The 23136-nt window shown below is 38.4% G+C and overlaps 1 protein-coding gene across 2 annotated transcripts in view; it reads right to left on the bottom strand.

Moving 5' to 3' along the window:
- COLGALT2 (collagen beta(1-O)galactosyltransferase 2) overlaps positions 1 to 23136 on the bottom strand; it is a 133890-nt gene that overhangs the window by 52100 nt on the left and 58654 nt on the right. For both annotated transcript variants that reach the window (XM_082612058.1, XM_082612057.1), the window contains exons 2-4: positions 7522 to 7632; positions 4728 to 4845; positions 2829 to 2963 (exon numbers count right to left, since the gene is read on the bottom strand). In XM_082612058.1, coding sequence (XP_082468184.1) covers positions 2829 to 2963; positions 4728 to 4845; positions 7522 to 7632 — 364 coding nt within the window. The remainder of the gene's footprint in view (positions 1 to 2828; positions 2964 to 4727; positions 4846 to 7521; positions 7633 to 23136) is intronic.

The raw sequence follows: 23136 nt of genomic DNA, 5'->3' as shown, positions 1-23136 counted from the left end.
GTGCAGAAACCACTGGAGCTTTATACTCCAGTGGCACCAATTATAACTTGACTATTGCCAAAGCTCAAACCCATTCCAGAGAAGATGAAGATGTGTCTTGACAAAACATACTTAAAAGCATGTGAAGCTTGGAAAGGCATTTCCAAAAACGTTTTAGGCAATGGCAGGCTCATGGAATGAGTGTAAAGTTTCATGGGTCAGCACTCTGAAGGGCACAATACTCAGTAGTTGAAAAAGTTCTCTCATATTCATTAATCAGTCACATTCCCTTACAGTCACACTTTCTGCAGTGGTGTCAGTACCCACACATTAGGCACTGCAGCCTCGTCTCTGACATTTCTTTTAGTGTCTCAACTAGTGTTCTAGCTGAGCTAATGCTCACACTGACTACGTGGTAAGGAAGAAGGATCACAAATTAAGACTTAGAAGATGTGCGTCTTAGAGTCATCTTAACCATCTAGCTGATTGATCTTAGGCCCATGCTTAACCTCTTTGAGCCTAAGTTTCTTCTGCTGAAAAAATGGGGTAAAAGCTGATTTGTCTATCTCACAGGGTTGTAGAAGGGATCACATGGGATACGGTCTGTGAAGATACATTGGAAACTGTAATGCATTATATGAAGTATTATTATTCCTACAAATTTTTATAAGCCTTAAACTTAAGGATCACTTAACATCCTTCAACTTATCAATATTCTTCCAAGGGACAGAGGGAAAACTGGTTCTTTAGAGGACTGCTTGAGAACACATGTCAAATACAAAGTTCTAGACTACTTAGGACAATACTGTCAGAATGAGAAGCTTGGAAAATTCATGATAATAATGAATCACTGAATATCCTGGGGGCAGGGAGGAAGGAAGCAGAGAAGGAAAAAAGAGATAAAGAGACTTAATATGCTTCCTGCAGACAGGCAGAGGCAATAGATGTGTCATTTTTTCCACATAAACTGAATGTTGTTGGTAATGATTCTGGTTAATTGATCAGATAAAACTGAGGTCATTTTGTTTTGGATGTGTTTAAAGGCTCTGGAAACCAAGGCCTGCCTCAAGCTTATGAAGTCATTGGCTGTTTCTCTTCCTGCCCTAGCAGAAGCCTCACTGGGGATGATAGAGAGCCAGAAACAGAAATAAATTAGAATTGCCTCTAAATTGCTTTGATTTTACTTTTACTGTGCAAAGTAAGTGAGCTTTTAATATTAAAGCAAATAAAACAACAAAAACTGGGAGGTTGCCGTTACTAGGATAATCCACTCTTGATGCTGGTGTCAATGTACAACTCATTAAAAACACCCCAGAGTGTGATTCTGCCATGTGAAGCACTGCAGATTATTAACTGAGAGTGTATGAACTTAAATTTAATATAACAGCTTCTCCCCAAGGAACTGATTGGTTTTTATAAATATGAACTTAATCTGTCCCTAAAAGAGATGTGGATAACATGCATTCAAAATCTCTTGGAGCTACAGGAGATAACTGTAACGAAAGAGTACCACCACATCCAGTAGCGTGCTAGAGCCAGGAAGTTTGCAAGTCAGTTGACACATTGGTAGCTTAAAATCTGTAAAAACAAAAATCACGTTAATCCCCACCATTGTAAATAAACCACAGACAGCAAGCTTTGCATATTTGTAATAATTATATCATCAAGTGACTGTACTGCAATTTACTTAACCTTTCCCTCAGCTTAAACAACATTTGCATGGTAGAAGTCCTTATACCATGAAAACTGGTAAATGCTACCAGTCAAGGGTTTTCCCCCACAGAGAGTCAGTCATTATATATTTATCAGCACACCACTGGCCTCATTCTTCATCTAAAACCAAACCAAATATAAAAGAGGGACTGAAAATTTAGCTCTTTGAGCATGATAACACACTTAACATATAATTTTTCCCTTAGAGAATCTTTATCCTACATTGATATGTACTACATTGATCAGTTTATCTCTCTAATTTATTAACTAAAGAATAGAAACTGTAATCAGCCATAAACATTCACTGCAACAGATCTCTAGACTTCGAAGATTTTACAATGGAAAAGAGAGATGATGGAAATTTGAAATTTTGCTTTTAACTCAAATTATGTAAAAACATCTACCATGGCAGTTCTAATTATTAGATCTCTTTGGAAATATTTTGGCAACATATCAAAGGTCATTAAAATATTTAATACTCTTTAACTCACTAATTCCAGCTCTCAGAAGCTGTCCCAAGGAAATAATACTAAATACGGGAAATTTTATATTAATTATGATGGTCATTATAATAGTTAAAAGTTGCAAATAACTTAAATGTTTTTAAACTAAGAGAAAGGTTAAGTAAATTGCATTATAGCCACTTGATGATATAGTTAAAAACATGCAAGCTGTCATCTATGATGTTAGAGTGGTAGGGATTAAAATGATTCTTTAAAAAACGTTTTTCTCTTTCCAGTTTTTATAGTGTTCTTATGTTAGTTTTGATGAGCAAAAAAAATATTTAATTTTTTGAATTAAATATTCAAAAAGGGAGAAAAAATATTCAAAAAGGGAGAAAATATTCAAAAAGGGAGAAAAAAAGTACAAATTTCAGCAAGCTATAGTGGTTAATTTAAAGCGTCTAATGCTAAGCTCATTAGAATAATTTCTTCATAAGTCATCAATACAGAACAGCTCATGGGGTTGTGGCATTGGACCTGGATTTACCTCCTTTCCTAAAAATGCTTGCTCCAATAACACAATGACAGGCATGTTTCAAGGGAGAAAATCAGAAAAAGATTGATGGGGCTACTGTTGACAGGTGGTTGCCTTGTTAAAACTCATAACCTTAATTCTTTACCCAAAAGACTTGCCTGAGGTGTGATTCCACACCAGAAATTAGAGTACAGGCCCCGAGACTCCAGCATGGGGGCCACAACGGTTTTGTTTTCTGCAATCAGTAGATTGAGGGTCTGTGGATTAGTCAGGAAGTTGTCAACGTCTATGAACTAGGAAAAGAAAAGGATAACATCGCATGAAAAGGTACTTTTCAGTAATGGGTACAAGAGTAACCCAACACTTGCCAAAGGATCATGGAAACTTGCTCATGACACATGGAACCAGCTATCCATGTTATCCGTGTTTTCCTTATGGAAACCCCTTGCAGCCGGATGGCTTTCATTCAGGCAAAATACATTTAGTCTAACTTCCACATGTTTAGCTCTGCATAAGGCACCGAGCAATTAATTGGTATTATCGTTGGGCACATACTCAATGAGGACCCAACCTACACCTTGGTTAGTGGTTTAAGTATAAGCTATTAATGGCTCTCAAGCCCTTAAATAAGGACTTATTCACACTTACTGAGTGCCCACTCTAGGTACAGATGAACACACCTATTCAGGTTGTCTATAGTAAAGCCAAAATGGCCCCAAACCGATCCATAAATGCTATCTTAATGTTACAATTAGAATTTTTGTTTAAAGTACATTATATCAACCCATGTTAACCAATGAAGCTATTTCCCATTCTTACCAGAAATCCTTGTTAACACTGATTCATTTACAGGGACAGTATAGCAACAGTTTCTATCACATAAAATAATCACATTGAACCGTATACTTAAAAAAATTAAAATGGTAGATTTTATGTTATGTATATCTCCCCCCTGCAACACACAAAGTAAATAATCAGAAGCTTTCATTCTTTGAGAGTCAATCTCTTTACCAAAAATTTTGTGGTTCAGCACTTGTACACTTCAATGACATTTAAACAGCTATACAATGTTAAATATCAGCACAATTTGAAACTTCTATGAAATTATTTGTATTGAAATTATGTGTGTGATGAACTATTGGGCTGATTTTTCTTGTGGTTGAGAGGCTGAGGATGGACATAGGTCAAAAGTATTCCCTTTAGGAATCAGAGTCTAGTGACAGAGAAAAGACATCCATAAGTTTAATGAAACAACACTGGCTTTGCTTTACTGGCGTTATTTGTAGTGTTGTACTGGAAAACGTTTGCCAAAAGAATTAAATGGATTTTGGGGGCCACAGAGGAAGAACTTTGTTCCCATAAATTTGGGGGGAGAAGAACCTGTGTCAGTTTTCCAAAGGGAATAGGGACTGTAGCTTCTTGCTGATTAGGGAGCTGTCCTTTCCAACTGAGACAGTTTCCTGGAGGATAAGGATAACATTGATTCTTAATTGTCAAGTCCAGCATTTTTCTGGACCACTCTCGAAGTTCTGAGGGAAGTAATGGAACCTCTTCATGGAGAGAAATTCTCCAGGAGAGTCCAGCATAATTAGAAGCAACCAGGAAGCCAAGCAAGAGATACCATTCCCCAGACACTTGGGAGCAAAAGGGAATAATAGCATTTCAGAGCTGTTAATTTGAATCTCTTCTTATGTAATCAATTTCTCATATCCCCAAAACTCTTCTAAAAAGTCAAGACCTTTTATATTGCTTTACCCATAGCATTCCCTATGAACTAAAAAGCATTAGAGTTTCTTATGCCTACTACAATAAAGAGATTGAATAATTCAGGAGCTTATTTGCTTATTCACTAAAAATGCCAGGAATGAGTCTGAGATGAAATCCAGGTATCCTGATATTAAGTTCTCCAGATTTTTTCTTGTGCCTTTATTAAAACGTTGAGGAGGAGATGTCTAAAAAAGGGTTGTTTTGATTGTTCCCACAGTCCTACATTATCAACAACTGATTTGGAAACATTCTAGATAACAGTTGTCAAGAAATTAAACGTCTGTTTTTACCAGAATGTAGTCTGACCATTTTTCCCTCGCAGTTCGAAGGGCTGCCTGTCGTAGTTTCATCACATGGGCAAAACGGGAGCCAGGCCAGTGCTTTGGTCCAATTTCATCAGGATAAGACCTATAGTAATGATAACAATGATATTAATAATAATAATAGCTAATAATTATTGAGTGCCTATATATTCCAGGCACTATGTACTAATTCATTTAATCTTCCAGTAGTAACCCTAGGAAGTCGACACTATTATGGCTATCATTATTCCATTATTACCGATAAGAAACTGGTGCAAGGAGAGATTAAGTAATTTGCTGCTTCCCATACACATGACTCTTTACATGAAATATTTCAGTGGGTTCTCATTAGAACTCACTGGGTCCTTGTGATGTAAGTGCTACCACTCTCCCCATTTCAGAGGTGAGGAAATCGGTTAGAGTGGTTAAATCATTTGCTTAACATTATGCAGTTAATAAGGGGTACAGGGCCTCCCTGGTGGCGCAGTGGTTGAGAGTCCGCCTGCCGATGCAGGGGATACGGGTTCGTGCCCCGGTCTGGGGGGATCCCATATGCCGCGGGGCGGCTGGGCCCGTGAGCCATGGCCGCTGAGCCTGTGCGTCCGGAGCCTGTGCTCCGCAAGGGGGGAGGCCACAACAGTGAGAGGCCCGCGTACAGCAGAAAAAAAAAAAAAAAAAAAAAAAAATAAGGGGTACAGTCAGAATTTGAATCCAGGCATAACCCCAAAGCTCATGTTCCTAGACACAGTCTTATACATTTAGCCATCAAATAAATTTGGCAATGTTACAGCATCAAAATATGAGTTTCCCAGGAAAAACAAAGGTTTACCTTACGTGGTCAAGTCTCAGTAAATGATTCCACAGAGTCTAACACGTTGATCTGCCCCAGATGGAGTGAGATCATGGAGCAAATGCATAATGCTGGGCTCTCTCTCAACATCCACAAGGCAGCCAGGCCAGGACTCATCCACGACCATGGAGGCAGGTGGGTTAGCATACCCTCAAGAACCTTCTTGAAAGCTCCCAACTGGTGTGGTCAGTGATAAAGTCGCAGTGGCCCCAAACTGGCCACCACTTCAAGTTCTTAACACTGCACTGGCAGTACATTTCCCTCAGTGAATGAGAAACCGCAAAAAACAAGGAGACCGTAACCATACAAATAAAATTAATAAAACTATTTTTGCACAGGAAGTCTCTGGAATGTCTTCCTCAATTATTGTTTCTACAAAAATCAGTGGAATTTCTGTTTTTCTGAATATGTTGCCCCCCAAAATGCCTTCTCTGGTATTTCTCACACTGACCTTGGCATACAATATATTTAGTCAAAATCTGGCAATGGAGAAAATTACTAGGATGCAGGTACATAGAGTCTTTCTGGGCTACTCTAATTAGGCCAAATTCCATTATAAGGAACTCCAAAAGATTGTTCAAAATTTTTTACAGTGTTCAAATTTGGATGTTAAATTTTGCTCCATATATGGACCATATACTGAGATTTGAGATATATATGTAGATACATACGTACCTGCACATAATAAAAATATTATATAAAGAGAGACTAGAAAAACAAAAATTTGTTCTGGAATAGCACTCCTTATTATGATAATACATATTTGGCTTCCAATAAATGACTTATCCTGGGCAAAATTTCAGCAGCTCAATTCATCCTATTTCTACAATTTCTTAAGCTAGAATTGTAGTAGCCTTGGAAACATTTAGAGTAGTAAGTTTAAATACATTTATTCATGTTCTCATTTACTTATTTGTTCATCCAACAAGTATAAATTTAGTGTCCACCAAGAACATAGCACTGAGTGAAATATAAAGTATTTGTATATTTTAGCCCCTGCCAAAGAAATAAAAAAATACTTAGAAAAAAAATGCATGAATCAGATAGTTAATGTTAGTTAAGTTTATTGTTGTGTCAAAGAAGAAGATATAGGAAATAAGCAATACAAGTGTTGAGAGAAGGTACATCTTTGTAATTGGAATGATTAGCAACAGCTTTTGGTAGCAGTTAACCGGTAGCAACATCCAGATGAAGCAGTTTTCTTTTAGGAAATATTGGTGTATACGTATGGATGCTAAATTTATGAAATCTTTTAAAAATATAAATCAGGTATTTGAACTTCATTCTGTAGGTACTAGAGAGTCACTGAAGTCTTTTTAATAGAGAAATGACAGCACATCGCTAATATTTTAGGTAGACTGATTTGACAGTGTGGTATAGAGGATGATTTGAAGATGGAAGCTACTAAGAAATTGCTATGGTAAAGACTGGAAATAACGTAAATGTCCATCAGTAGGAGGTTAATTAAACAATTATGATACATCCACACAATGATACTCTGCAGTCATAAAAATAATGGAAGACACTCCTTAACTATTGCTTGGAATGATTACCAAGATATGATGAGTGAAAAAGCAAGGTGTATATCAGAAGTATACAAACTTTTCACTATGCTCCCTCAAGGATAAAAGGGTTATCCTCAAAGTATGAATAAATAATATCAATATTTTAAAATATATGCTGCTGTGGTAATTTACTTGAGAACTAATGAGAACCTGAACTTGGCTGGTAGCTGCAGGAGTAAAGAGGAAGAGAGACATGAAGATTTGTCAAAGGAAGAAATGGCAGGTCTTTGTAACTTACTAGACACAGAGATGAAAGACAAGGGAAAGTCACATGTGCCCCCAAAATTGGAAGCCTAAAATGGCTGGAAGACTGGTTAAGGGGGGAAGGGTGAATAATGAGTTCACAAAATGTTCTCTTGCTACTCACTCAGGTTCATCCATAGGCCTCCACTCCACATAGTGATAGGCTCTCTGGACATTTTTCAACCACTCCCTGAGTATTTCTGTTGTATTATCCACATTGTGATCAGTGGCTGCCCTGCATGAAAGAAAGCACAACACAGTTCAGTTATTATGTCACCCAAAGAAAGAGGGGGAAAACCAAAAGACCCCAGATTAACTGAAAGGAGAATGGCCAGTTCTAGACATTGTGTGTATGAAAATGACTCCCTCATGGTCCAAACTAGACAATGAATTTCTGAAGTGAGAGATGTTGCTTTAAACCATTTCTGTGTCATTAGATCCTTAAGCAGGACTTGGCCAATAGTAGAATCAATAAGTGGTTGTACTAAAATAGTATATACATAAAATGAATTAGAGTTAGGTAACTAATATTCTTGGAAATTTTCTTGTTTGTTTTAATTTTTAGTTATCCAAGATGTAAACTCTGCCTTTTAACTTACATAACAACAACCCTCAATTTAAGCAATTATTCAGAGTTGCATTTTCATTTCAAGTCCAACAAAAATTTTAGCCAGTGTTGCTTTAATCATATGCATTAGAGGGGAAGGTCACAATAACAGTTCCCAGTATAAAATTCAAAATCCAAGGTATCTTCACCTATCTATTTTGGATTAACTCTACCATGACTTATACACCATACAGTACCTTCAAAAGTCTTCAAACAATGTACACAAAACTTGTTTCTGTTCTACCTTGAAAGTTTAATAAACTGATCCACTTCAAAAGGAGCTTAACTCACTTATTAAAACAAAAGTAGTTTCAAATTTTATCACAAAGCAAACGCATGCTGAGTATAAGGTATACATCTAAAACAAAGTTATTCAGAACACCTAAAAATGAACCGATATTCCAGTCAATTGGAAAAGAAGGAAGGAAGCAGGGATTGTAAACTTGACATCAAATAAGGTAGAATTCAGGCCAAAAAATATTAAACATGACAAAGCAAAATTGTAATTCTACTAATAATGCTAAAGGATATAATTCACATCAAAGATATAATAAATGTGAATATCCATGTACCTTCATATAGCACAGGGGTTGGCAAACTTTTCTTTAAGAACCAGATAGTGACTATTTTAGGCTTGCAGACCATACAGTCTCTGTTGCAACTACTTTGTCATTGTAGCAGTAAAGCAGTCATACACAATACATGAATGAATGAGCATTGCTGCACTCCAATAAAGCTTTATTTACAAAAGTAGGCAACTAGTCTGCAGGCTGTAGTTTGTCAACCCCTGATTTAGCAGAAAGTATAGAAACTGCAAGGAAAAACAAGCACCAATAATAAGAGATGTTAATATACCATTTTCAGTTGAAGAAAGTGCAAATGGGAAAAAAGTAAATATATAGAGGATCTACAGAACACAATAATAGAGGTTATACTTTTTTCTCAAGTGTACATGGAACATTCACAAAAACTGACCAACAATTACATTATGAAGAAAGCCTCTATAAATTGGAATAATATAAACAGCATTCTCTAATCACAATGTCATAAAACTAGAAATTAGTAATAAAATAAAACCCCCAAAATTCCATTAAAAACTCTCTATTAAACAACTATTGAGTGAAATAAGAGCTACAAATAAACTTTATAACTTCTAAATATAAATATTGAAAACACTAGATATCAGAACTGGGGGATACAATTAAAGCAGTGGTCAGAGAAAAATTCAGTTTTTTTATCCTTAAATCAATAAAAATAAATGAGTTGAACTCCTATGCAAAAATCTAGAAAAAGAGCAACAACACAAACAAGCATAAATAAATAAAGACAAAATCATGAGGTAGAAAACAGAAAAAGAGCAGAACTAATAAACAAAAGAAATGTTACTTTTTTTGAGAACAAAAATCAACAAAAGACAATCACTAGTTAATCTAATCAAGACAATATAAAAATTAAAAATAAGAAATGACAAAGATGAGGGGACTATGACTGATATGGAAGGAATTTTTTAAAAATATCATAAGTGGTCACTTTGTGCAACTCAATGAAAAATAAGTTTAAAAACTAGATATAATAGAAGATTTCCTAGCAAGATGCATGTTAGCAAAATTGACTCCATTAGAGAGATAAACAGAACAATTTTCTTGGAAGAAATAAAGAGAAAAATGAAAACACTGGCCCAGGTGGTTTCATAGGGGAATTCTACCAGATATCTTAATAAATTAGATATTTCCAATGTTATGTAGCTTGTTCTCCAGAGCATAAGAAAAAAAAAAAAAAAATGGGGACTTCCCTGGCAGTCCAGTGATTAGGGCTCGGCGCTTTCACTGCCAAGGGGCCTGGTTAAATCTCTGGTTGGGGAACTAAGATCCCATGAGCTGCATGGCAAAAAAAAAAAAAATCCAAGCCCTTTTAATAATGCAAGTACAATATTGATATCTAAACCTGATAAAGATACACACACAAAACTATATAGGCCAATATTTTCCAATGAATATGCTGCAAAAATCCTAAAGTATTAGCAAAGAGAATCCAATATCCTATTAAGAAAATGTTATATATCATAGCCTAAGATTGTGCAATACAAAGGAAATTCATTAATATAATTCACTATATTAATAGACCTGAATAAAAATCATATGATTATCTCTGTAAATGCTAAACAGGTCTTTAACAAAATTCAACAGCTATTCTTGGTTTTTTAAACCACACTGAATAAAATTAAAATAGGAAGGAAGGGAGGGAGGGTGGGCAAACAGGAAAGAAAGAGTCATGGGAAGATAGAGGTGTCTGAGACTCTTAAAAGGCTTATACTTTATTGGCAATTCAGCAGTTCCTCCTGGGAGGGAAAGCTATTGGCATTATCAGCAGCAGTGGTTCCCTGAGAGCCTTGATAAGAGCAAATGAAGAGATGTGAACAGTGGTCATGTCCTCCATTTATGTCAATTTCAGTAAATAGGATTTTGTTAAACCCAATCTATAATGGTTTTTGTTTTTCCGACTTGAGTTTTTGGTGGTCAGTGCTGCTCCAAAAGTAACAAATCAAATCTTTAAGAGAGAGAATATTTAGGAATGTTCAAGAGGAAAAACACTGTTAAGCAAAGCATGGTGAAACTCCATGTTACATAGGGAATAAATTTCTATAAAACACCAAGTAACGTGAAGGTATGCACTTAAGTCACAAGGTATAGAAAAATGAAGGATAGAGGTCTATGACTAATATCTGAAAATCTTATTTCATAAAATGGATATTTGAACGAAAACTATCCTTCTCTAAAACATTATTCAAAAAACAGAGGATCAAGAGGTGATGCCGATGGCCACTTGATCTACTTTCAAGTCTTTTCTGGAAATCAGATTAGAATCAGCTCCTTTCTTCAAAACAAGGTCTAGGAGGGAGAGAGACCCACAGGCCCACCCAGACATTCCATTATCTGGAGGGAAGAGAGGTGATGTGTATAGCTGATGGTATTGGGTGATACCAGGTAAGTACATTGGGACAGAGATGGGGGAGTACAAGGAGGTGGGAAAGTGGGGCCAGGAAGCAATGTGGGAGAGAGACACGGGCTCCATCCAGTTTGCAACTGTGCCGAGAAGTGTAGCATATCAGCAAAAATCACATCCACTCACACACTGCCACAAGCCACCAATGTCCAGCATGATGGCCAGCATCATAGCCAGGAAGGGCACTAGAATTGTCAAACCACTCATCTCACAGTATGAAGCATGTGTAGAGCAATTCCTGAAACTGGGAATCCACTCCAATGCACATTATTCTTCACTCAAAGTACTATGAGTAAGAGTATGTTAAAACAAAAAAATCTTGACGATAGTGTTAGCCAAAAGTTTTAGGAATTCTAAATTATTACCAAATTACTTATAAATAGTGTAGGAAAATTGATAGCATCTACTTCTTTCCTTGACTGTTGTTTCTTCATTACACAGGATTTATATTCTCTTTGTCCTCCATACACATTGATGCATTTCCTCCTAATCATTTTAACAAAGGTCTCATTGTATGAAACTTACTTTCCTGGAGTACAGACTAAACAACTCCAAACTCTGTCTAAGTATCCACTACTGATAAACATCCAGAGAAATTAGCTGCCTGCTGTATGCAAAGATAGATGTCTCTGATTAAAAGTAGAGGCAGAGATTTTAAATACTGTCCTGATGGAATTAAAAACTTTCCTGTACAGCTACTTCCCCAAATTGTTAAGATTCTCTTTGTTCTCAGGCTTCTGAGGAAATGAGCAAATCCTCCAGCTGTGGTCACAGGTTCATCCACTCTGGTCTTTGATGAGCAGGGCCAGTCTCCTGCACCGTCCCAGAGAACACCAGCCCACTGAGGAAGGCTTACGTTCCCCCCTCAAGTCTAACTGCCCTGCCTCTCCACTCCCCTGGCGAAGGCAAATAAACAGAAATCCAGGCAGATACTTCTAACTGTGGCCTTTTAATCCCTCTTATGAAAGTGTGTTTCCGTTTGAATACATAATCATGAAAACATGCAGGCGCTGGTCTCTTCAGAGGGTTGGAGAGAGAGATATAGCAAAGGCCCAGATGCAAGCTCCCTGGAGGAAACATGAGGCTTTAGTTAAAGGTTCTATTTTCAGAGTCCTGTAGAAAATGTGACAGTGCAGTGCCTGACCTGCTGTGAGGCTCCACAAACAACAGGACACAAAGACATGATACTATACATAGAGAATCCTAAAATGCCACCAGAAAACTACTAGAGGAAATCAATGAATTTGGTAAAGTAGCAGGATACAAAATTAATGCACAGAAATCTCTTGCATTCCTATACATTAATGATGAAAAACCTGGAAGAAAATTAAGTAAACACTCCCATTTACCATTGCAACAAAAAGAATAAAATACCTAGGAATAAACCTACCTAAGGGGACAAAAGACCTGTATGCAGAAAACTATAAGACACTGATGGAAGAAATTAAAGAAGATACAAACAATTGGAGAGATATCCCACGTTCTTGGATTGGAAGAATCAACACTGTGAAAATGACTACACTACCCAAAGCAATCTACAGATTCAATGCAATCCCTGTCAAACTACCACTGGCATTTTCCACAGAACTTGAACAAAAAATTTCACAATTTCTATGGAAACACAAAAGACCCCAAATAGCCAAAGCAATCTTGAAAAAGAAAAACGGAGCTGGAGGAATCAGGCTCCCAGACTTCAGAGTATACTACAAAGCTAGAGTAATCAAGACAGTATGGTACTGGCACAAAAACAGAAACATAGATAAGCGGAACAGGATAGAAAGCCCAGAGATAAACCCACGCACATATAGTCATCTTATTTTTGATAAAGGAGGCAAGAATATACAACAGAGAAAAGACAGCCTCTTCAATAAGTGGTGCTGGGAAAACTGGACAGCCACATTTAAAAGAATGAAATTAGAACACTCCCTAACACCATACACAAAAAAAACTCAAAGTGGATTAAGGACTTAAATGTAAGGCCAGACACTATAAAACTATTAGAGGAAAACATAGGCAGAACACTCTATGACATAAATCACAACAAAATCTTTTTTGACCCACCTCCTAGAGAAATGGAAATAAAAACAAAAATAAACAAATGGGACCTAATGAAACTTCAAAGCTTTTGCACAGCAAAGGAACCCATAAACAAGATGAAAAGACCACCCTCAGAATGGGAGAAAACATTTGCAAACGAAGCAACTGACAAAGGATTAATCTCCAAAATATACAAGCAGCTTATGCAGCTCAATATCAAAAAAAATAAACAACCCAATCCAAAAATGGGCAGAAGACCTAAACAGACATTTCTCCAAAGAAGATATACAGATTGCCAACAAACACATGAAAGGATGCTCAACATCACTAATCATTAGAGAAATGCAAATCAAAACTACGATGAGGTATCACCTCACACCGATCAGAATGTCCATCATCAAAAAATCTACAAACAATAAATGCTGGAGAGGGTGTGGAGAAAAGGGAACCCTCCTGCACTGTTGGTTGGAATGTATTGATACAGCCACTATGGAGAACTGTATGGAGGTTCCTAAAAAACTAAAAATAGAAATAGTATACAACCCAGCAATCCCACTACTGGGCATATACCCTGAGAAAACCATAATTCAAAAAGAGTCATGTACCACAATGTTCATTGCAGCTCTATTTACAATAGCCAGGACATGGAAGCAACCTAAGTGTCCATCATCGGATGAATGGATAAAGAAGATGTGGCACATATATACAATGGAATATTACTCAGCCATAAAAAGAAATGAAATTGAGTTATTTGTAGGGAGGTGGATGGACCTAGAGTCTGTCATCAGAGTGAAGTGAGTCAGAAAGAGAAAAATATCGTATGCTAACACATATATACGGAATCTAAAAAAAAAAAAAAGGTTATGAAGAACCTAGGGGCAGGATGGGAATAAAGACGCAGACCTAGAGAATGGACTTGAGGACATGGGGAGGGGGAAGGGTAAGCTGGGATGAAGTGAGAGATGGCATGGACATATATACACTACCAAATGTAAAATAGATAGCTAGTGGGAAGCAGCCACATAGCACAGGGAGATCAGCTCGGTGCTTTGTGACCACCTAGAGGGGTGGGATAGGGAGGGAGGGAGACACAAGAGGGAAGAGATATGGGGATATATGTATACGTATAGCTGATTCACTTTGTTATAAAGCAGAAACTAACACACCATTGTAAAGCAATTATTCTCCAATAAAGATGTTTAAAAAAATAAAATAAAATCTTTGTGGCTAAGATGGATTTTTCCATCAAGCTAGGACGCTGAGGACACAGCATGTGTGAACCCCTTCAGGAGAAGCCAAGGGCTCTCTCCCAAACTGACAGCTCCTCCCACTTCCGTGGAAAATGAGTCTGCCATCCTTCTCCCAATCAGACCAGGAAAGGCACCCAGAGAGGTAACGGACATTGATAAAGGATTCCTTGAAAGAAACAAATGATGTGAAGATACATCTGGAGAGGTGACTTACAAGTGATTTACAGTGATTAGTGATTTCACTAATCAAACTGGAAAACCAGTGTTTGTGAAAGCACAAGCAGGCACTGGCCAGAAGACCAGTCTCCTGGGAGGCTAAGCCTGTTCAATCTTTGCTTCAATTGTCCCAACCAGAGTAGAATCACATTAAATCTCTGGCTCCGGCTGACATAGTAAGGAGAGCTCAGCTCTTGAGCTGTGCTAATCCTCACATAATTAATTTTCTTTGAAGGCCCCATTGGGACAGCGACTTTCCTTTATCTCTAAGGAGCACCAGGACCTGCCAGCCACTAAGAGGTCTCCCTCCTCCACCTTCAGGAGAGCTGTGGCCCTGATACGGCTGTGATGCTCATGTTGGTCCCCTCTTTTTCCAATAGTCTTTGCTGGCTTTCTTTGGAGCTAGTACCTGAAATGGAAGGTCTGGCAGATACAGGTGCAACATCCACATGGCCTTAGGGGGAAGGCTAGGTCACTTCTTACCATAAAGCTGCACATCTGCTTTCTCTCTGACTTTGCTTCTAGTTCCTCTTGACTCTTCCTCTTCCCTAGCTGTGCAAGGCAGCAAAAGCCCATGAGTCTCCAATTCAAAGTCACATTAGGACAGGGGTAAACACATACTGCAAATACAATCAACAGCATGTACAGGGATCTCCTTGGCAGATGAAGTTCCCAGGCCAGTAGGTGCATTGTCACTGTTACAGGGGAAAGCAAGAGACACTGGAGCAGACCAGTAGATAAACATGTCTGCAGAATGACAGAGCTTTCCTATTTGGCTGTGGCCAAAAATAAAACAGAGGTTTCTTTGGCAACGTCTAAACACACTGACATTTCTCCTTGTTTTAAAAGGTCAGTTTTCATTCCTCAGTCTTGGCTCCTAAACTAATAGCCAATTTGAAATAATTACAACTGACTCATTTCTTTTTACAAGGACTACTGAGGTTGTGAGGGCTAAACTCACACTGCTAAGTGTGGGGCCACTGGATGCCGGCCGGTGCCTTGGGAGTCAAGATGCTGGACTAGGAGGACGTGGAATTTGCGTCTTCTCACAACTAGGGCACCTACCAGACACCAGTGGGGGACCAAGGACACCTAAGAGGACGGGAGGAACCCCCAGCAACCGGGTAGGATGTGGGATGTGGGGGAAGTGAAGGGGGAGGAGAAGTGGAGGCGGGATGGGACTGGTGTCCCTGAAGGGTGGCTGGGGGAGGGGAAGGGATCCCATGCCCGAAGGGGGAAATTGGGGAACCACCGGGAGGGCAGAGGATCAACAGGGAGCGTGGCCATGTTTCCCCTGCCCACTTGGGCCCCCAGGAACCTGCTGAGATCCCGGGCCTGATCCGTTGCCCACCTAGGCCCCCTCCAGCTGCCCCTCAGCTGCTGAGGGAGTGGGAGGGAAGGGGGAGCAAAAGTAAAGGCTGGACCCCAGGACCCACACCCCTGAGGGGTGGCTGCGGGAGGGGAGGGGTTCCTACACCCAGCAGGACCCACCCACGGTTACGGGTCCAAAGGGGATGGGGGAGACCCTGGGGGAGACAGTGGGGAGGGGTGCAAAGAAATGGATGGAAATGCAGCCAGCTCTTTCCCTGTCCATTTAGGCACTGGGGAGCCTGTTGGGCTCCCAGGCCTAATCCTCTGCCCTTGGAGCCTCCCTCCTGCCACACAGAGCCCGAGCTCCACCCCTCCACCCCCACCCAGGGCCCTACCTCTAGGGAGACCCCCTCGACTGAGCTGGGCCTAAACTCCACCACACACCCTCACTCAGGACCCTCACTCCCAACTCCAGAACTTCACACTCCAGGGGCCCTCCTTTCCACCTGCTGCCTCTCCCCTTCCGCCCATGTGCTAAGCAGAGGCCCCACCCCAGGCTTGAATGTCGCCCCACCTAGACCACACCGCACACTCAAATGTCACCCTCCACCCACCTAGGTCCTGCCCCACCCTAAGCCCCGCCCCTGCCTAGTTTCCAACCCCACCTAAACTCCGCCCCCATAGCCAAGTCTTTTTTTTTTTTTTCTTTTTTCCTCTTTTAGACTGGGGTTCTGTTTTACCTTGTTGATTCACTGTTGTTGATTCTTTTATAATTTTTATTTTTCCTAATAAATCTTTTATTTTTCTAATTTTATTTTATTCTTTATATTTTGTTATTGTTCTCTCCTTTTGGCTTGTTCGCCCCACCCACAACCTTTTTTTTTTTCTTTTTTCTGTTGTGGTTTTATTTTACCTTGTTGCAGTTGTTACAATTATGGTTTTATTTTTGCTAATATAATTTTTATCTTTCTAATTCTATTTTGGTTTTTATTCTTTGATATTGTACTAGTCCTTTTTTTCTTTCTTCCTTTTTTTTTTTCTTTTCCTTTTTTTTTTTACTGCATCATGAAGCTTGAAGGATCTTGGTTCCCAGGCTGGAGGTCGGGCCTGAGGTCCTGTGATGGGAGCTCCAAGTCCAAACTGCTGGACTAACAGAGAACCTCAGACCCCAGGGAATATCAATTGGAGTGAGGCCTCCCAGAAGTCCTCATCTCAGCACCAAGACCCAGCTCTATCCAACTGCCTGAAAACTCCAGTACTGGACGTCTCAGGCCAAACAACCAGTAAGACAGGAATACAGCGCCACCCATCAAAAAAAAAAAAAAAAAAAAGAAACGACAAAAAAATATGTCACAGATGAAGGAGCAAGGTAAAAACCTACAAGACCAAATAAATGAACATGAAATAGGCAATCTACCTGAAAAAAAAATTCAGAGTAATGATAGTAAAGATGATTCAAAACTCAGAAACAGAATGGAGAAAATACAAGAAACATTTAACAAAGATATAGAAGAACTAAAGAGCAAACAAATGGTGATGAACAACACAATAACTGAAATTAAAAATACTCCAGAAGGAATCAGTAAACAGAATAACTGAGGCAGAAGAACGAATAAGTGAGCTGGAAGATAAAATGGTGGAAATAACTGCCAGGAAGCAGAATAAAGAAAAAAGAATGAAAAGAATTGAGGACAGTCTCAGAGACCTCTGGGACAACATTACACACACCAACATTTGAATTATAGGGGTCCCAGAAGAAGAAGAGAAAAAGAAAGGGTCTGAGAAAATATTTGAAGAAATTATAGTTGAAAACTTCCCTAAAATGTGAAAGGAAATAGTCAATCAAGTCCAGGAAGCACAGAGAGTATCATACAGGAAAAACCCAAAGAGAAACATGCTGAGACACATATTAATCAGACTATCAAAAATTAAATACAAAGAAAAAATATTAAAAGCAGCAAGGGAAAAACAGCAAATAACATACAAGGGAATCCCCATAAGGTTAACAGCTGATTTTTCAGCAGAAACTCTGCAAGCCAGAAGGGACTGGCAGGACATATTTAAAGTGATGAAGGAGAAAATCCTACAACCAAGATTACTCTTCCCAGCAAGGATCTCATTCAGATTCGATGGAGAAATTAAAACCTTCACAGATAAGCAAAACTTAAGTGAATTCAGCACCACCAAACCAGCTTACAACAAATGCTAAAGGAACTTCTCTAGGCAGGAAACACAAGAGAAGGAAATGACCTACAATAACAAACCCAAAATGATTAAGAAAATGGTAAAAGGAACATACATATCGATAACTACCTTAAATGTAAATGGATTAAATGCTCCAACCAAAAGACATAGACTGGCTGAAATGGATACAAAAACAAGACCCGTATATATGCTGTCTACAAGAGACCCACTTCAGACCTAGGGCCACATAAAGACTGAAAGTGAGGGGATGAAAAACGATATTCCATGCAAATGGAAATCAAAAGAAGGCTGGACTAGCAATTCTCATATCAGACAAAATAGACTTTAAAATAAAGACTATTACAAGAGACAAAGAAGGATACTACATAATGATCAAGGGATTGATCCAAGAAGAAGATATAACACTTGTAAATATTTATGCACCCAACACAGGCACACCTCAATAAATAAGGCAAATGCTAACAGCCATAAAAGGGGAAATAGACAGTAACACAATCATAGTAGGGGACTTTAACACCCCACTTTCACCAACGGACAGATCATCCAAAATGAAAATAAATAAATACAAGCTATAACTGATACATTAAACAGTATGGATTTAATTGATATTTATAGGACATTCCATCCAAAAACAACAGAACACACATTCTTCTCAAGTGCTCATGGAACATTCTCCAGGATAGACCATATCTTGGGTCACAAATCAAGCCTTGGTAAATTTAAGAAAAATGAAATCATATCAAGTATCTATTCTGACCACAATGCTATGAGATTAGATATCAATTACAGGGGGAAAATCTGTAAAAAATACGAACACATGGAGGCTAAACAGTATGCTACTAACCAACCAAGGGATCACTGAAGAAATCAAAGAGGAAATCAAAAAATACCTCAAAACAAATGACAATGAAAACACGATGACCCAAAACCTATGGGATGCAGCTAAAGCAGTTCTAAGAGGGAAGTATATAGCGATACAATCCCACCTTAAGAAATAAGAAACATCTCAAATAAACAACCTAACCTTACACCTAAAGCAATTAGAGAAAGAAGAAGAACAACAACAAAAAAAACCCCAAAGTTAGCAGAAGGAAAGAAACATAAAGATCAGATTCAAATAAGTGAAAAAGAAATAAAGGAAACGATAGCAAAGATCAATAAAACTAAAAGTCAGCAACTTGAGAAGATAAACAAAAGTGATAAACCATTAGCTAGGCTCATCAAGAAAAAAGGGAGAAGACTCAAATCAATAGAATTAGAAATGAAAAAGGAGAAGTAACAACTGACACTACAGAAATACAAAGGATCACGACAGATTACTACAAGCAACTCTGTGCCAATAAAATGGACAACCTGGAAGAAATAGACAAATTCTTAGAAAAGCACAACCTTCCTAGACTGAACCAGGAAGAAATAGAAAATATAAACAAACCAATCACAAGCACTGAAATTGAGACTGTGATTTAAAAATCTTCCAAGAAACAAACACCCAGGACCAGATGGCTTCACAGGCAAATTCTATCAAACATTTAGAGAAGAGCTAACACCTATTCTTCTCAAACTCTTCCAAAATATAGCAGAGGGAGGAACACTCTGAAACTCATTCTAGGAGGCCACCATCCCCCTGATACCAAAAGCAGACAAAGATGTCACAAAAAAAGAAAACTACAGGCCAATAACTCTGATGAACATAGATGCAAAAATCCTCAACACAATACTAGCAAACAGAATCTAACAGCACATTAAAAGGATTATACAGCACGATCAAGTGGGGTTTATCAGAAGAATGCAAGGATTCTTCAATATATGCAAATCAATCAATGTGATAAACCATATTAACAAACTGAAGGATAAAAACCATATGATAATCTCAATAGATGCAGAAAAAGCTTTTCACAAAATTCAACACTCATTTATGATAAAACCTCTCCAGAAAGTAGACATAGAGGGAACCTACCTCAACATAATAAAGGCCATATATGACAAACCCACAGCAGACATCATTCTCAATGGTGAAAAACTGAACTCATTTTCTCTAAGATCAGGAACAAGACAAGGTTGCCCACTCTCACTACTATTATTCAACATAGTTTTGGAAGTTTAACCACAGTAATCAGAGAAGAAAAAGAAATAAAAGGAATCCAAATCAGAAAAGAAGAAGTAAAACTCTTACTGTTTGCAGATGACATGATACTATACATACAGAATCCTAAAGATGCTACTAGAAAACTATTAGAGCTAATCAATGAATTTGGTAGAGTAGCAGGAAACAAAGTTAATGCATAGAAATCTCTTGCATTCCTATACACTAATGATGAAAAATCTAAAAGAGAAATTAAGGAAACACTCCCATTTACTACTGCAACAAAAAGAATAAAACACCTAGAAATAAACAGACCTAAGAAGACAAAAGACCTGTATGCAGAAAACTATAAGACACTGATGAAAGAAATTAAAGATGATACAAACAGATGGAGAGATATACCATGTTCTTGGATTGGAAGAATCAACATTGTGAAAATGACTATACTACCCAAAGCAATCTACTGATTCAGTGCAATCCCTATCAAACTACCACTGGCATTTTTCACAGACTAGAACAAAAAATTTCACAATTTGTATGGAAACACAAAAGACCAAGAATAGCCAAAGCAATCTTGAGAAAGAAAAACGGAGCTGGAGGAATCAGGCTCCCAGACTTCAGACTATACTACAAAGGTACAGTAATCAAGACAGTATGGTACTGGTAGAAACAAAGAAATATAGATCAATGGAACAGGATAGAAAGCCCAGAGATAAACCCACGCACATATAGTCACCTTATTTTTGATAAAGGAGGCAAGAATATACAATGGAGAAAAGACAGCCTCTTCAATAAGTGGTGCTGGGAAAACTGGGTAGCTACAGGTAAAAGAATGAAATTAGAACTCTCCCTAGCACCATACACAAAAATAAACTCAAAATGGATTAAATACCTAAATGTAAGGCCACATAACTATAAAACTCTTAGAGGAAAACATAGGCAGAACACTCTATGACATAAATCACAGCAATATCCTTTTTGACCCACCTCCTAGAGAAATGGAAATAAAAACAAAAATAAACAAGTGGGACCTAATGAAACTTAAAATCTTTTGCACAGCAAAGGAAACAATAAACAAGATGAAAAGACAACCCTCAGGATGGGAGAAAATATTTGCAAAGGAAGCAACAGACAAAGGATTAATCTCCAAAATATACAAGCAGCTTATGCAGCTCAATATCAAAAAAACAAACAACCCAATCCAAAAATGGGCAGAAGACCTAAACAGACATTTCTCCAAAGAAGATATACAGATTGCCAACAAACACATGAAAGGATGCTCAACATCACTGATCATTAGAGAAATGCAAATCAAAACTACAGTGAGGTATCACCTCACACCAGTCTGAATGGCCATCATCAAAAAATCTACAAACAAAAAATGCTGGAGAGGGTGTGGAGAAAAGGGAACCCTCTTGCACTGTTGAGAATGTAAATTGATACAGCCACTATGGAGAATAGTATGGAGGTTCTTTAATAAACTAAAAACAGAACTACCACATGACCCAGCAATCCCACTACTGGGCATATACCCTGAGAAAACAATAATTCAAAAGAGTCATGTACCACAATGTTCATTGCAGCTCTATTTACAATAGCCAGGACATGGAAGCAACCTAAGTGTCCATCAACAGATGAATGGATAAAGAAGATGTGGCACATATATACAATGGAATACCACTCAGCTATAAAAAGAAATGAAATTGAGTTATTTGTAGTGAGGTGGATGGACCTAGAGTCTGTCATACAGAGTGAAGTAAGTCAGAAAGAGAAAAACAAATACTGTATGCTAACACATATATATGGAATCTAAAAAAAAAAAAAAATGGTTCTGATGAACATAGGGTCAGGAAAGGAATAAAGACACAGATGTAGAGAATGGATTTGAGGACACAGGGAAGGGGAAGGGGAAGCTGGGACGAAGTGAAAGAGTAGCATTGACATATATATACACTACCAAATGTAAAATAGATAGCTAGTGGGAAGCAGCTGCATAGCACAGGGAGATCAGCTTGGTGCTTTGCGACCACCTAGAGGGGTGGGATAAGGAGGGTGGGAGGGAGATGCAAGAGGGAGGGGGTATGGGGATATGCGCATGCATATAGCTGATTCACTTTGTTATACAGCAGAAACTAACTCAACACTGTAAAGCAATTATACTCCAATAAAGATGTTAAAAAAAAAAAAAAGATGCAGGCCAGATGTCTCAGCAGGTGGAACACAGATACTGATGACATGGTACTTCTGATCACCTCCATCTGTACTGACCCTCAGGGAATGTTGTTAGCTTCTCTGCCACCCCAGAAAGTCTAGACTTCTGATGCTACAGAACAACAGGACTGCAGTCAGTGGGGCAGGAGGAAAGCAATATTGTGCAGCGATTTAACTTTGCTGCCTTAGAACCTGCAAAATATGCGTCCGAGAGGCTCAAGGGAACTGTGATGGAATGAACAACAAAGTTAGTCACCACCTGGAAGATTCACACCATGACTAATGATCTGGCAAAAAATGAATTTTCCAACTTGAGAGAGTTCCACCTGAAAATAAAATTTCACTTTTGGAAGCAACTAGTGAAATTCATTTTTAAGGAAGGGAATGTCATCAAGTCCTACCATCTCTGTCTCTGCTCTCAGGGAAAGCTTCACCAGCAGCTGCTCTGCCAAGGTGGGAAGAGATATGCTTGGCCACTTCGCAAACTATGATAATGGACTCTTGCCTCTTGGTTACTGTGCAGAGTTGTTTAAAGAACTAGAATCCTTCTGTTGGGTGGAAACTAGCTATGGATATGGTTCAGGATACAAATATGAACTGGGGGCTGGGGATTTCTCCCAACAAAAGCCTTCTCCTAGGTCCTACCAAGTCACTTAGTGGCAATTCTTCCTAATGAATGAAGAAATCAGGAAAACTCACTTCTCATGAAACCCTCCTCACCAACAAATAAATATTTATACTCTCTCAGTATCCTTCCTCAGTACGTACCATTTAATCCCAGAAACAATCACAGGCGTTACACACCTGAAGACTGGG

Source organism: Mesoplodon mirus (genome assembly GCF_964341445.2).
Source record: "Mesoplodon mirus genome assembly, chromosome: 3".
Lineage (NCBI taxonomy): Eukaryota > Metazoa > Chordata > Mammalia > Artiodactyla > Ziphiidae > Mesoplodon > Mesoplodon mirus.
This window is presented reverse-complemented; position numbering and strand designations above follow the sequence as displayed.